Source organism: Myxocyprinus asiaticus, chromosome 46 (assembly GCF_019703515.2).
Source record: "Myxocyprinus asiaticus isolate MX2 ecotype Aquarium Trade chromosome 46, UBuf_Myxa_2, whole genome shotgun sequence".
Classification (NCBI taxonomy): domain Eukaryota; kingdom Metazoa; phylum Chordata; class Actinopteri; order Cypriniformes; family Catostomidae; genus Myxocyprinus; species Myxocyprinus asiaticus.
In genome coordinates this window covers 14,805,757-14,820,649 of record NC_059389.1, presented here as the reverse complement: position 1 = coordinate 14,820,649, position 14,893 = coordinate 14,805,757, and the positions used below count along the sequence as shown (strand labels likewise).

General features: G+C 35.2%; 2 protein-coding genes across 2 annotated transcripts in view; both read left to right on the top strand.

Annotated features, from left to right (window-relative positions):
- Positions 1 to 1,468: 1,468 nt before the first annotated feature.
- Positions 1,469 to 11,202, top strand: LOC127435647 (5'-nucleotidase domain-containing protein 3-like). Its single transcript, XM_051689271.1, has 14 exons — positions 1,469 to 1,833; positions 2,876 to 3,060; positions 3,545 to 3,619; positions 3,722 to 3,777; positions 3,890 to 3,980; positions 4,197 to 4,334; positions 7,832 to 7,892; positions 8,063 to 8,165; positions 8,346 to 8,447; positions 9,265 to 9,346; positions 9,440 to 9,526; positions 9,875 to 10,015; positions 10,410 to 10,474; positions 10,935 to 11,202. Exons 1-14 carry the CDS (start codon positions 1,545 to 1,547, stop codon positions 11,200 to 11,202), a joined length of 1,743 nt encoding a protein of 580 aa, XP_051545231.1. The 5' UTR covers positions 1,469 to 1,544.
- Positions 11,203 to 14,302: 3,100 nt separating this feature from the next.
- Positions 14,303 to 14,893, top strand: part of LOC127435654 (pinopsin-like) — a 29,929-nt gene continuing 29,338 nt past the window's right edge. Inside the window, 1 exon segment of the mRNA XM_051689284.1 lies at positions 14,303 to 14,784. Coding sequence (XP_051545244.1) covers positions 14,490 to 14,784 — 295 coding nt within the window. The 5' untranslated portion in view covers positions 14,303 to 14,489.

The following is a 14,893-nucleotide window of genomic DNA, read 5'->3' as shown; positions in this document are numbered from 1 at the left end:
TATTGTGCATTTCAGTTCCATCCATAGATGTTTATTTGTGAATGTTTCTTCATTAATTAATGTGTACATCATAAACGATGTTCCTCTGGCATTTTAGACCATTCCCGAGGTCCCACCAAAGCCTGGAGAACTGCGAACAGAACTTCTTGGTTTGAGAGCAAGACAGACAGACTCAGAGAAATAATGACCCACTGACCCATTTGGGATTACTGTATATATGAACAATGGTGTTAAAAATGGCAGATACGTTTTTCCCAAAGCCTGTGTAAAATTATAAATAATTCTTATTTATACTGTGAATAAAGTTATTTGTACTTGTTCTTTGTCTTCGTTGTCATGTAAAACACTTCATAGTTTGAGACTGTTAGTTTGAAGATTTGAGTTAATCTGAAATGAAAATAAATAAATGCAGATTTTTCCGTTGAAAATCACTGCCTAATTATATTGTGTCATTTGCAGTTTTGTGGAAGAAGCCAATAACTCTGTTTTTATGACTTAATTATTTAATTTAAAAGGTAAATAATTTATTGAATTAGTCCAAAAAAATCCATCATAATAGTAAATATACAGCATATTTATACTTATGGGTGGATGTTAAAACATAAAAAATGCAATTCACAAAAAAACAATTATTTAAATACACCTCTACTATGATGACATTTTTTTTAATTATAGTTCAAAGTTACTTCTATATTTCTTTCCTGTGGCTTAAAGTCAAAATTGTCTTGGTGTAACAATCCAGAGACATTCAGAGACTTTACTTTTATAAATAATAATAATATTAATAATAATAAAAGTCTAATTAAAAGCTGAAATTCTTAAAATAAATTAATGTTTGCTTAAGTAGTTCAGAATAATCTTTGATGACTATTTCATTAAAAATAAGCAGTGAAACAATTTTTTTTTTAAACTTGAATTCTTGAAAAACATTTGTCCACACAATTAAAAGTCAGGTGGTGTAACTAACATTCAGGTTGCAATTCTGTAGTCATGTGACCCCCCCCCCCAAAAAGTAGACCCTCATGACTGTGTGTGTGAAGTTAAAAATAAAATTAAAAAAAAAAAATTAATGTAAAGGTGCATTCTGTTCCAGTCAAATGGTTTAACCCCAAGAAAACTTGTTGATAAACTTGACTCAAAAATTCACGATATTAAATTAAACTTTTTGGATTGAATTTATTTCGTTGTCTTTATTCATGTGTATTCAAAATGCAAGGAAAGTATTTAATACCTTTTTCACGATGGTTACACCACTTGACATTTTTAAAATAATTAAACAATTTATAGTTGAAAATGCTATAAAGTCTTTTTCAAAAATGTATGACACCGACATGGACTCAAAGGAAAAACTTGACACATTTGTTTTAAACTAAATTTGTAAAACATTTGTCATTTTTTTATTCGTCAATGACCCATAGATCAAGATGGGACCTTTATTATGAAAAATACCTATTCAATGTGAAAACGGAAGCCTGTAAGCTGTTTTGTACATTGACCAGCACTTGCCTGTTATTCTGAAGGCAGTTCTGGTACGGTTCCGAAATATGCCGACCTTGTTCTTGCCCCTTTCAAACCTTGTCCGAAATAAGGATAGCTTTCGGAGTCTAATAACACACTTTAAGCATCTGCACACTAGAAGCAGGACATGGTCTGTAAACAGCAGCACGCCGTGGATGATTCGCTCCAGGGGACAGAAATTTGGTCCCGTGTCCCGGAGACAGGTCCCTGTGGAGCAACTGACAGCAGCGAACATGTGCACCGGCTCCTGTAGTGAAGAAGACAAGACCAGCTGGCTCTGGTCCGTTTACAATGAAACCAAAAAGCAAACGCAAGGTTAGTTTTATTATATGTCAATTGTCAAAGGTGACCATAGAGTATATTTTTTGGATATTGTAAATGGCAATACATAAGAAGATTAAGCAAATGTTATAGAATATTTCAGAACGTTTTAGTGGGTATAATCATTGAAGTGAGATCTCTACGGAAAGCGTGAAAAACAGATTAAACAAGCCTAATACTGGTTTGCTCCAGTCTGGTCTGGTTGGCTGGTTTTAGAGGGGTCTTGGACATTTTTCAGCTGGTCAGGCTGGAAGACCAGATAGACCAGTGTAGCTCAGCTTAAAGGTATTTCACCCAGAAATTAATCTCATAATTTATTTTCTTTCTTCTGCTGAACACAAACGAAGATTTAAAAAAAGCTCTGTTGGTCCTCACAGTGCAAGTGAATGGTGACCAGAACACTGAAGGTCCAAAAAGCATATAACGGTAGCATAAAAGTAATCCATATGACTCCAGTGGTTAAATCCATATCTTAAGAGGTGTGGGTCAGAAACATATAAATATTTAAGACTTTTTTTTTCTTTTTTTTTTTTACTATAAATTCTTCTCCCTGCCCAGTAGGTGGTGATATGCAAGAAGAATGTGAATCTGCAAAAACATAAGAAGAAGAAAGTTCACATGATTCACATGACAGTGGGAGTGAAAGTGGAGATTTTTATGAAAAAAAGGACTTAAATATTTATCTGTTTCTCAGCCACACCATCATATTGTTTCTGAAGACATGAATTTAACCACTGGAGTCTTATGGATTACTTTTATGCTGCCTTTATATGCTTTTGGGACCTTCAAAGTCACCCTTAGGTATACTATTTAAAGGTCATGATTGAAAATCATGTTGATATATGAATGTAATACAGTTATGTACTTGCAAAATGACTTAAGAGCTGTTTGCATAGCAACTCATGAAAGCTATTCAAAAATCTTCACATAAGTTCTTTTTATAAAGGTGTTTTTCTTTTTTATTGCATTTTTAGCCAACAAAATGTAGACGTGAATGGTCAATTATTTATTTACATGCAAGTTTGTTCCTCTACAGATTTAATCCCTGTCATATCAAACAACTTTGTGAACCCCGACACCATTTTTTCTAATAATGAGATGAGTCTGCAGGACATAGAGATATATGGGTTTGACTATGACTACACATTGGCTTTTTACTCCAGTCACCTACACACCCTAATTTTCAGCATCGCCCGGGACATCCTCATCCAGGAGCACAGGGTGAGAACTGTAGATTTATGCTTAAATTAATAATGTTTATACAAATCATTGTTAAATCATAAATATTACACTATTATTATACCACAGGTATATTATCAAATGTATAGAAATATGTGCATATTAGTCATATGTCAGCTGTGTAAACATATCTATGATGGTGTAATTACTGTAAATTGCATTTAACAAGAAATGCATGTGTACAAACCGTTTTAAAAGCAACTGAACAACTCTGAGATTTATTATCAGATTGTCCCATTGCTTTTGCACAAATAACATATTCAGTTACTAATGTATGTGTACATGCATTCGATTACTAATGTACATGTACTAATACTTAGTGCTAATGTTCTAACTTGGACATTACACAGATATTTAGCACATATGCAACAAAACCTGTTGTCAGTTTGACAACAAGTACAGTTTTAAAGAAATAAAATGAGTTGATACTTTCAGCAATATCTTCTCTCTTTTTTGTCCTCATCAGTATCCAGAGGGACTGAGGGAGTATGAGTACATCCCTAATTTTGTAATTCGTGGTCTACATTATGATGTTCAAAAGGTACAGTACTTGTCCATTTCTGCTTCAAATGCATCAGTCATGCCAATTTTTTCTGAGGTTTAGCTAATCTTTACAATCTTTGCTAATCTCATCTGGAACCAGGCCTTACTGATGAAGATTGATGCCTTTCATTATATCCAGTTGGGTACAGTATACAGGTAGGGTGCATATTTACTACAGTGTCCAGGTCATACATTATTTGTCTAAAGAGTCTTGTTTAGGTATAGTGTCTGGTTGCTGTTGCTCACTGTCATGTGAATTTTTCCATAGAGGTCTTAATCCTGTGCCAGATAAGGAGGTCATCGCTATGTATGAGGGTTCCCACGTACCCCTCGAGATCATGAGTGACTTCTATGGCAAGGTCTGTAGTCTGGTCTATCATCTAAAAATTTTAACAGATCTTTGTAAAGAGACCTAAAGTTTGAGAACACTTGTGAAGCTTCTATATTGCTTTTTTCTAATTTAATATTTTTTTGATTACAAATTACAAGCATAACAATATGAGTGAAAAGTTGCATTGAAAATGTGATGTGAACCATATCCTAATGTGTCCCTCTTAATCTCTCGCCCCATACAGAGTTCTCACGGTCACACCATGAAGCAGTTCATGGATATATTCTCCCTGCCAGAAATGACACTACTCTCCTGTGTTAATGACTACTTCATGAAGCACAATATCGACTACGAACCTGTTCATCTTTATAAAGACGTCAAGGTATATTTTCAAGACAAAGCTGTCATTCATCTCAACTTATCATGTATCAGACTAGGAAATGCCAGTAACACTTTACAATAACGTTGTATATTAAGATTAGTTTATAATAATACATTTTAAGTGTATAGCACCTTTCATACATCAAGTGTGGCTCAATTGCTTCACATATCAGAAATTAAAAGTCAAAGGAAGTGACTGTTTGGCCCGTGCCGAGAAAAAAATTATTATCAAAATATTAATAACTACCGTCTTGACCAACACAAAATAGGTATAGTTGTAAAGCTTAGATGCTGTACTTTCAAATGCATGTAGGCATTATTACCAAAACTAAACAAGTGGTTTGAAATTTGCAGACAAATCAGAAGTGTTCCGTTTCAATAATTTATGAATAATTTTGCACTGTACATATTATTGTAATCAGGAAAAACATCAAACTGATCAAATAGCCATGTGTCATATGTCGTTGGAAAGCTCTCAAAGAGTAGAATACAACAGCCTATTTGTTTTACAGAAAAAATATAGCGAGTAATAGCTTAGTACATGTTTTTGACATACATGTTACATGTAAACAGTTGTTGCTTTTAAGCTGCGTTTTCAGTTGTAACTTAAACAGAACATAAAATAGCACAATATGCATATAGCACATAACATTCCCTTTCCTGAATCAGTTTGCTTCATCGGACATGAAGTAGTACGTTGTCCAGCATCATGGGATGCTAAACCAATCATATTAGGATTCAGATCACTGCAGTCAGAGGTGGAAGTCATTCAAATATGGGCAGGGAATCTCATATATACTGCTACTCTAATGAGTGAGTGTTTGCTAGCCCTTGAAGCATGACAGAGTGGCTTTTGGAGGGTGAGTTTTGGCAATTCTAAGCATTCATGAATTATTTAAACTTTCAGACATGATGTAATTCACACGAATATGCCGTTTTGTTTTTAAAAATGTGTAAGAATTACACGTGTATGAATATTAATTTGTGCATTTTCTAGAGTCATTACGGTAGTTATTCTGACTTGCTGCACAGTGAACAGGAAGAGGATAAAGAGGCTGCAAACGGGTATAAAAATTAAACAACAAATAAACATGCAAATACAAATCTGAGTACACGTGATGTAACGCAAGTCGTGACAATCAGACGTTGTGTTGAGCGATAGAAACTGAGCCATCGTGAGCACTTTTAGCTTCACTCCCTTCAACATGAGAGCTCTCGGTGTCAAGTCAAACATGCATGCTCTCAGTATCTCATCAGTCACTCATCTCAGCGCTATTCTGTGAGGATCCCAATTTAAATCAGATTAATGCTGGTTTTAATACCACTTATAACAGATGTAACTGTTTAACCTTCAATAACGGCACCACGTCTTCAAGCATTTCCTTAATAATTAGTGATGTGTTACAACAAAGGCATAAGACAGTAAACAAATCATAGATATTAATGATTTCTCACTGGTGCAATTTTAGAGCTTGTAATGGATATATTTATATTCTTTTTGAAAGTATCTCTGCTGTGTGTGATGCTCTCATGGTTTTTACTGGATGCCAGTGTGTCACAATGACCTTTTGATATTTACAACAGAACTATTCATAACTGTTTCAAAACAAATAAATGTTAGCAATTCACAATTAATGTAATTTCGATATAATTTTGGTAACACTTGATAAATAGGTTTCATTTCTTTAACATTAGTTATTGCATTAGGTATCATGAACAAACAATGAACAATTTATTTTTACAGCATTTATTAATCTTAAGTTAATGTTAATGAATAAAAATAATATTGTTCATTGTTAGTTCATGTTAGTTCATAGTGCATTAACTAATGTTAACCTATACAACTTTTGATTTTAAAAATGTAATAGTATACACTACCGTTCAAAAGTTTGGGGTCACTTGACTGAAATGTTTCACATGATCTTAAAAATGTTTTGATCTGAAGGTGTATGCTTAAATGTTTGAAATTAGTTTTGTAGACAAAAATATAATTGTGCCACCACATTAATTTATTTAATTAAAAAACTAAAATGTTATTTAAAAAAAAAAAGGTTTTGAGTAAAACCCTTAGTTCATAACTAAGTAAAACTAGTAAGTTCATTAGTTCATGTTAACTGCAGTAATGTTGTTAAATAATGTTAATAAATGGAACCTTTTTGTAAAGTGTTACCGTAATTTTACTGTGTGGGGCATAAACATATAACTGCAGCATATAACTTGCAAAAGTGTGGCAAAGGGCACTTTAAAAAAAAAAAAATGGTATCGGTATCGGCTGATCTTAGTGTTAAAAAATCAGAGATCGGTATTGGCCTCAAATTGTCTGATTAGTGCACCACTAGTTTTATTTGTTTGGAGAGGCTTTTAGACACTTGGAGACGTTTTTGGACATTAGGCAAAATTATTTTTGTAATGCTATAACTTTTGATTGATTTGTCGTGTCATAACAAAATTTCACTCAGTTACAGGTGACATGACTGGGAACAAAACAAAAGTTTTTAAGAGCTATCTTGTTTAAACCCTGAAATATATCATTTAAAATCTCTTTTTACTCAAGTTTTTCTTTTTTTCAGCAGTTTCTTAGGCTGCGAGTCTCAGAATTTATCATAACCTATATCATTAAAGAATTTGAAAAGTTTTCTTTAAAATTATACCAAACAGTTGACCCTCTTTGTTTTATTTGTAGAGTTATAAGGATTTAATTTTGGACATGATACTGAAACAGAAAATCTTTAAAAACACCTTCAGAGCTTAAAGGGTTAATGTTAATTTCTACATACTAATACATATTTAACATTAAAAGTCATTTATGTTAACATTAGCTAATGTGTTATGAACTAACAATGAACCATATTTTATTTTATTTTTACAATAACCAAGATAAAAAAATCATGTAAAATATTATTATTAATTTTTACTTCATGATACCTAAAGCATTAACCAATAAGGTGACATATAGACCCTTATTGTAGTGATAAGTGTTATTGCCATGATTCTTGTTTCCAAGGAGACTTAATACTGTCATTTTAGGGTACTGCTGATGTCAGAACCCTCTATATTCCTCCCTGAGCACATATTTTCAGGTTTGGATAAATATGGCTCCTGATGTTTCTATTTAAGTTTGTCGTGAGCAGCATGGAAAGCAACAGTCTAATTTTAGAAAGAATGTTTGGAAGCACCATCTGTCTCAATTGCCTGGAGAGAAACGCCGTTACAGATGGGTTTATATCTTGTAACGGGACTACAGATATGTGAAAAAGACACACTTGTCTTGCTCTTGCGTTCAGTTATAACCATCATTAGGAAATAACAAGTCCCAAAGGTTTGTTTGCAAAGTCTCCATGCACTGTCCCTAGAAACATCATTGTCCCCAGATCAAATTAATGAGAGCTTTCACAGGAGGTGACTGACATCATGCCCTTGTGTGCTATTTCACTGAAGAACATTGATGTGCATTCTGTGCTTTGATATTACGCATCTGGTTTGTTTCTCCACTCTCAGGAAGCCATAGGAGACGTCCACGTCAAAGGAATCATGTATCGAGCGGTAGAGGCTGATATTGGTAAGATTTTATTTCTTTCTTCTAGTTCTTATACCTGTTCCTGCATGTGTCAATCAGCATCCAGAACTAGAACTATCTGTTTTAATGTATAAAATATTTATTTTGTCATCATCACTGAAAAAGACACAATAGAGATGCTCTCGTCACACCCTGTTTACTTTTTTCCTCAGAGAAGTACATCTGTTATGCTGAACAGACACATGCTGTTTTACAGAAGCTCGCTAAGAATGGAAAGAAGATGTTTTTGATTACCAACAGCCCATTTGATTTTGTGTAGGTGCAACCGAGACTAATTTGAGAATCAAAATAACCACATTTGTACTTCTCAATTATAGACTGATATCACTTGAAATGGACCTTCCCACAAGACACAGCCATTGTGACTAACTACTTTTCGTTTAATGCTCGCCATGGTGACTGTGTTTAGAATGTCTTTTGATTTCCTTATTGTAGAGATCGAGGCATGAACTACATAGTTGGAAAAGACTGGCGGGACCTGTTTGATGTTGTCATAGTGCAGGCTGACAAGCCGGGCTTTTTCAACGACAGGAGGAAGTAAGTTCCGAAAACCATGGTAACGCCCTCTCCGAGTCAGTTCACTGGCTACGAACGGTGAATTAATCATACAAATGTCAATAAATGTTTACGGCCTATTTACGACATAATTATGGCCTTCCGCACAGATTTTTTAAAATAATAACAAATGACCTTCATGAAAGTATTAAAAGTCAACATGAAGTCAAAATTGACCCTTTTACCCTCTTAATATGTGTTCATGTTCTTGTGCACAATTAATCAGTGCACGTTATTTCAATGAAAACAATGCTTGTCTTCATAATCTTTTTTCAAACTTGCTCCGCCTCTGAAACATCTTTCCTTTTGGGATGACATCACCTAGGCTGAGTGGGCGGGGAACATAATGCTAACCAATAGCCAAATAGCTCTTGAAGCATTGTTTTAAGCTACTTTTCTAGGCAGTGCATGCTTTCTTAAATTTTGTCAATGTCTACATGCTCTCGAGGGATAAAAATCCAATCATTTCCCAATATGTTTTTTTTGTTGTTGTTTGTTTTGTGTTTTGTTTTGGTTTTGTTTGTTTTTTGTCGTCTTGTTTTTGTTTTTTGCTTTTTTGGTCTTGTTTTGTCTTGTTTTTGTCTTGTTTTTTTTTGTCTTTTTTTTGTGTCTTTTTTTGTCTATTTTTTGTGTTTTGTTTTGATTTATTTTTTTTCCCCCTGAATATTCTCTGTTACATTACATAAGAAAAGTGCTCTGCAAACACAGTTTCATATTGACTTTAACCATGCCAGCTTTTCTATGAAAAAAACAACAAAACAATAACATTATGCTTTATGCGGTTTTCTGGTTTCTAAAGGCCATTCAGGCGAGTTACTGATAGGGGCGTGTTGTTATGGGACAGAATTCATCACCTTGAGAAAGGGCATATCTATAAACAGGTAAGGTTTTATGCCCCAATGCTTAACTGCAAGCTTTTTCTATTCAATATTAAAGATCAAGGAATGTGATCTGTTCAATTTGTCTGTTGCCAGGGAAACCTGTATGAGTTTTTGCGGCTTACAGGCTGGAGGGGCTCAAAGGTCTTGTACTTTGGAGATCACATTTATAGTGACCTTGCAGTAAGGATAATTTTTCTTCTATTTGAACTCAAACAATATTTTGCTGTCGAAGCTGTTAGCTGAATCAGTTTTGAGAAATTAGGCCATTTTTGTGCTTTGCTGTCTGATTTGTTCTGTTGTGATGTGAATATTTATTTGATATGTGTCTAGCAAAAGAGTGGTAGGTTTTGGCTTATTACGAAATGCAATTTACAAGTCTACAATCAAATGTGTCTCAACAGGGCCTATACAGATACAACAGACAATGATTTGGCTACTCAGTGCTTTTGAAGGCATTGTTTTGGGTGCATGATTTTAAAAACAATTATGTAATGAAAGTTATGTAATATATGATGTCTCTACACATAGGACCTCACCCTGAAACATGGTTGGAGAACAGGAGCTATCATTCCTGAGCTACGAAAGGAGATAAAAATCATGAACACTGAGGAATATGTCCACACTATGACCTGGCTGCAGGCCCTGACCGGGCTGTTGGAACAAATGCAGGTCAGGCCACCAGGGGGCGTGCTTAAGGAAAACAAGAGTTTAAAATCACTTGCTTTAAACAAGAGTTTAAAGTCAACATGCAAAGAACATGCAAACCCATTTACTTGCATAATCTGATGGATTTTAGAAAGTAAATGGGGTAAATTTTATTTCATATTGACATTATTGCTATCTCCCAGTTCGATCTAATGCAAATACCTGATAAACCTCTTGAAATTGATATGATTATTCATATTAGTGTGTTTGTCTTCAGTTTTCTTGTGGTCAAAGCATTTGTCCACTCACTTTAATACAAAGCATGACCAGTTATCAGTTTTTATCTTCCACTGTTTGACGGTGCTTGCCTGATCTGCCCTAGTTTTAATGAAGTTGTGTATCTGTCTTTATCTGGCAGGTGCACAGAGATCCTGTGTCACAAACAGTGATTCAGCAATGGATCAATGAAAGGGAGGATATGAGGTAACTAATGTTTAGACTTTAACGCATCACACCGAAAAATACACACGTTTGGTTTTATTATAGAGAAACATGACATTTAAAAGCATTAATTGATTACTCTTTCTTTTACCAATATATTGATGACATAGAGTAAATGATAAACAAAATTTTATAGGGATAGTTCACCCCAAAAACTTAAATTCTGTCATCATGTTCTCACCTTTATGTTGTTGCAAACATGTTTGGCTTTCTTTATTCTGTGGAACACAAAAGGAGATGTTAGGCAGTAAATTTCAGACTGCTTTCTTCCTCCTTTTGTGTCCATGGAAGAAAAGAATTCATGATTTTGCAACAACATGAGGGTGAGTATGAGTGAACTATTCCTTTAATTGCATTGTTACTTCTATTAATAATTGTACACAAATTTTCCTTGCTTTAGCCCATATGATGTAGTTGTGATATCCAGTCCTTGTTTTGGCAGGTTACGGACTAAAGACATCTTCAACGCCCAGTTCGGGAGTCTTTTCCGTACGTACCACAACCCGACCTACTTCTCGCGTCGTCTCTCACGGTTTGCAGACATCTATATGCCCTCCCTCAGCTGTCTGCTGAACTATGACTTCCAGCACACGTTCTACCCTAGACGCACCCCCCTGCAACATGAGTCGCCCATCTGGCCAGAGCAAACCAGCCTCGGAGCAATGAACATCCCCTTCCAGAACCACAGGACAAAGACTGGATCAGAGTAGAGAGACTCAACGGGACAGTTCACCCAAAAATCATAATTTATTCACTATTATGTCGTTCCAAACCCACAGGACTTTCTGTCTCAGTCACTGTCCCCTTTCATTGTATGGAAAAAGGATGCAATAAAAGTGAATGGTGGCTCTCATTCTGCCTAACATAAAATGGGTTTGGAACTACGTAAGAATGAGTAAATAATGACAGAATTTTCATTTTTGGGTGAACTATCCCTTTAATTGGCAGATGCTGTATATTATGTGAACCACAGAACAGCAACTATTATGTGTACTTCAGTAGATAGACATCAGATATCAAACTCGGAGTCTATTATCAACAGTTTCGAGTGGTATGCTTTATGTGGTAGTGGGAAATTGGTTTAGGCATTACTACGTTGCTCAAAAATGTGTTTAATATCTCCATTATGTTATATTTTGTTATAATGAGGTAAATGCTTCACTTTGTACATTACTCATACAGTTGGACAAAATTGTCAAATCACAGTTCAAAGGGGCAGTTCACCCAAAAATGGAAAATCCTGTCATCTCATGTCACTTCAAACAGATAATCCTGGTAGAGCCAATGTTGCTATGTTGGGCTGGTCAGGATGGGATAGGAGAAATTTTTTTGAAGGGGTCATGACATGCCTTTTTAAAAAAAATAATTTTAATAAGTTCCTTGAGGTTTACTTATCTTACAAGTATTTTTTATTTTATTTTTTTTGTACAAAAACAGTCATATATTTGTAAAACATGATCATTTTCCACCCTCATTCTGAGCCTCTGTCAGAAGCACTCTTGTTTTGGTGCTGCTTTTCCTTTAAGACCTGATAGTAAACACCCACTGTTCTGATTGGCTCTCTGCTCTCTACTTGCCATTGGGCTATGGATGTGATTGAGCCCATTTACATGCACACCAATATGCTGATAACTCTCAAAAATCAGCTTATTTAAAAAAATCAAGAAATCTGCGTTTACATGACACTTGAAATAATCACGTTATTCTCTACTTTTGACATCAAACCGTGATGAGGCATGTGCTCAATACGAGCGCACATTGGATGAGCCGATAAGAACACCGGGTAAGGTGGCATGCAATATTGGCATAATGGGCAAAAATCTACCCTTGTTGATCGTGTTATTCATATGCCGTTTATCGCCTTTACGGCGATAATTGAACATGGTTTATTGCGTTTACATGACTGCACGCATTATCGGCTTATTAAGCATAATCGGTGTAAGAACGTGCATGTAAACGCTCACTGAAGGTGAAGTAGTCTTTGATGTGTCATTGAGGAGGTGGTCAGATGCAAATGTCTATTACAGTGTGACATCACAATGTGGAGGAAGTAGAAAACGAGTCATTTTGGCAGCTTGGTTTCAACAAATGCTCTTTTTGCAGTGAGGAGGAAGTTTTGAGTTCTGAAACTTACAGTATGTTTTTATAGTACAAAAAACAATTACCTCTTATATGTCAAAAGATCAAGGAAAATTTGATTCCTCATGTCATGACCCCTTTAACAAAAAAAATAATTACACACTTCACCTTTAAGAATCAGATTCAACTCTGCTGGGACACACAGGTATGGAATTGAACTGTCAATAATTTTATTTTTATGTTTGAAGTTCTCTTGATACCATGTTAAACAGTTGGGGATGAACTGACTGAATATGGACAAGAGAGTATTTGACAATTGTTTTTGCTGTTTAAGAGAATGTGCCTCATCTACAGTAGTTTAGATTAGGTTATTTATAGTTTTTATATGAAATTGAAGTAGTTTTGCTTTCATCATTGGCCTTCATAAGTCCACCTCCATTATCTTTATACAAAGAATAAGGGAGTGAATACTTGATGTCACACATGCCAGACTGCTTTCTTGAGTACTTGCTGAAGAGCAAAAAATGAAGTCACCTCTGAGCTAACCTTTGACCTTTCCACAAATAGAAGTAATAGGTTTCTGATTTCTGGGACAACTAGAAGAGATTTCAGATTGCTAATGAAGAGAAGGCTCTATTAGAACCAAAAGGGAAACTCAGGAAGACTAGCAGGCACTTTATACAGTGTATATCTTGAAAGGATCAAAGAAAATTTCAGTGTTCAATGTTTTAAAGGCCTTACATACTGTGTTTTTGCAATGTTTGATAAGGTGTTCGATAGGGTTGAGGTCAGGGCTCTGTGCGGGCCAGTCAAATTCTTCCACACCAAACTGTTGCAGCATGACTGTGCCTCAGTGCACAAAACAAGGTCCATAAAGGTATGGTTGGATGAGTTTGGTGTGGAAGAACTTGACTGGCCCGCACAGAGCCCTGACCTCAACCCTATCGAACACCTTTGGGATGAACTAGAACGGAGATTGCGAGCCAGGCCCTCTCGTCCAACATCAGTGTCTGACCTCACAAATGCTCTTATGGAAGAATGGGCAAATATTCCAACAGACACACTCCAAAATCTTGTAGAAAGCCTTCCCAAAAGAGTGGAAGCTGTTACAGCTGCAAATGGGGGACCAACTCGATATGAACGCCTATGGATTTAGAATGGGATGTCATAAAAGCTCCTGTAGGTGTAATGTGTAGGTGTCCCAATACTTTTGTCCATATAGTGTATATTTTTGACTTTTATTATTTTCATTTAACAACATTGAACACGGTATTAAATTTTCATCATACTGTAAAGATGCCATCATTGGATGTATCTTGCTTTATTGAAGTTTGAGATTGCACAACAGTTTTCTGTCTGTTTTTAGTGAATGGGGTTACCTTTTTTTGTGATACCGAAGAGTGAATTGGACTTTTTTTTATACATACACATTCAGCATTGTTCAAACTGTTATGTTTTTTTTTTTTATTATTTTGTGTTAATGCTTATTTGAAGTGTATTTGTGATGTTTATTACAAATTGAATCAAATTCCTTCTTCGTCTCTGCTCTGTTGTTTTGTAAAAGTTTGATATGTGCTGTTGATAGTGAGAGCTGAAATATAACATCCAATCCTAGATGGTATGTCAAAGTGCCTTTTTCCAAGGCCGATTTTATTAATAAGATGATTTATTAGGTAACACAATGTAATTTGACAAATGGCTTGTAACTGAGATCAAGGGGATAATGGTGACCAGATGCTTCAAATTACATCAATGCTTTCTACTTATATAATGATAGATATCAGGTATTAGGTGTAGCCAATACCTGATCCCATTATTAAATCCAATAATATGATGGCCTGATCAACTCAAACAAAACACGTCCATCTGACTTCAGGGTTGCCAGGCTTCAAACTCAATCACAGAGAGCATAACTGATATGGCCATGATGGTTCGACCTACGATTTTTCCACGTGTGGGATACAGCATACTTTCGTACCTCATGTTTATAAACACATTACTTTCTGTGTTTAATAACTCCTTGGTGATCACCGTAATGCTTAAAAATAAGCATTTTCTCAATGCGATGAATGTCATCATTCTCAGCCTTGCCGTGTCAGATCTTATGATTGCCACCTGCGGCTCTGCGATTGTCACCATCACAAATTATGAAGGATCTTTCTTTTTAGGTCACGCATTCTGTGTTTTTCAGGGTTTCGCTGTGAACTACTTTGGTGAGTAATTATCTAACTTTTCATTTATTTTATTAAAAGTATTGTCACCAGTTTCATGAATTATATAATGAAATTGTAGAAAACAGACAGCATTAAGTCACTGACTCTT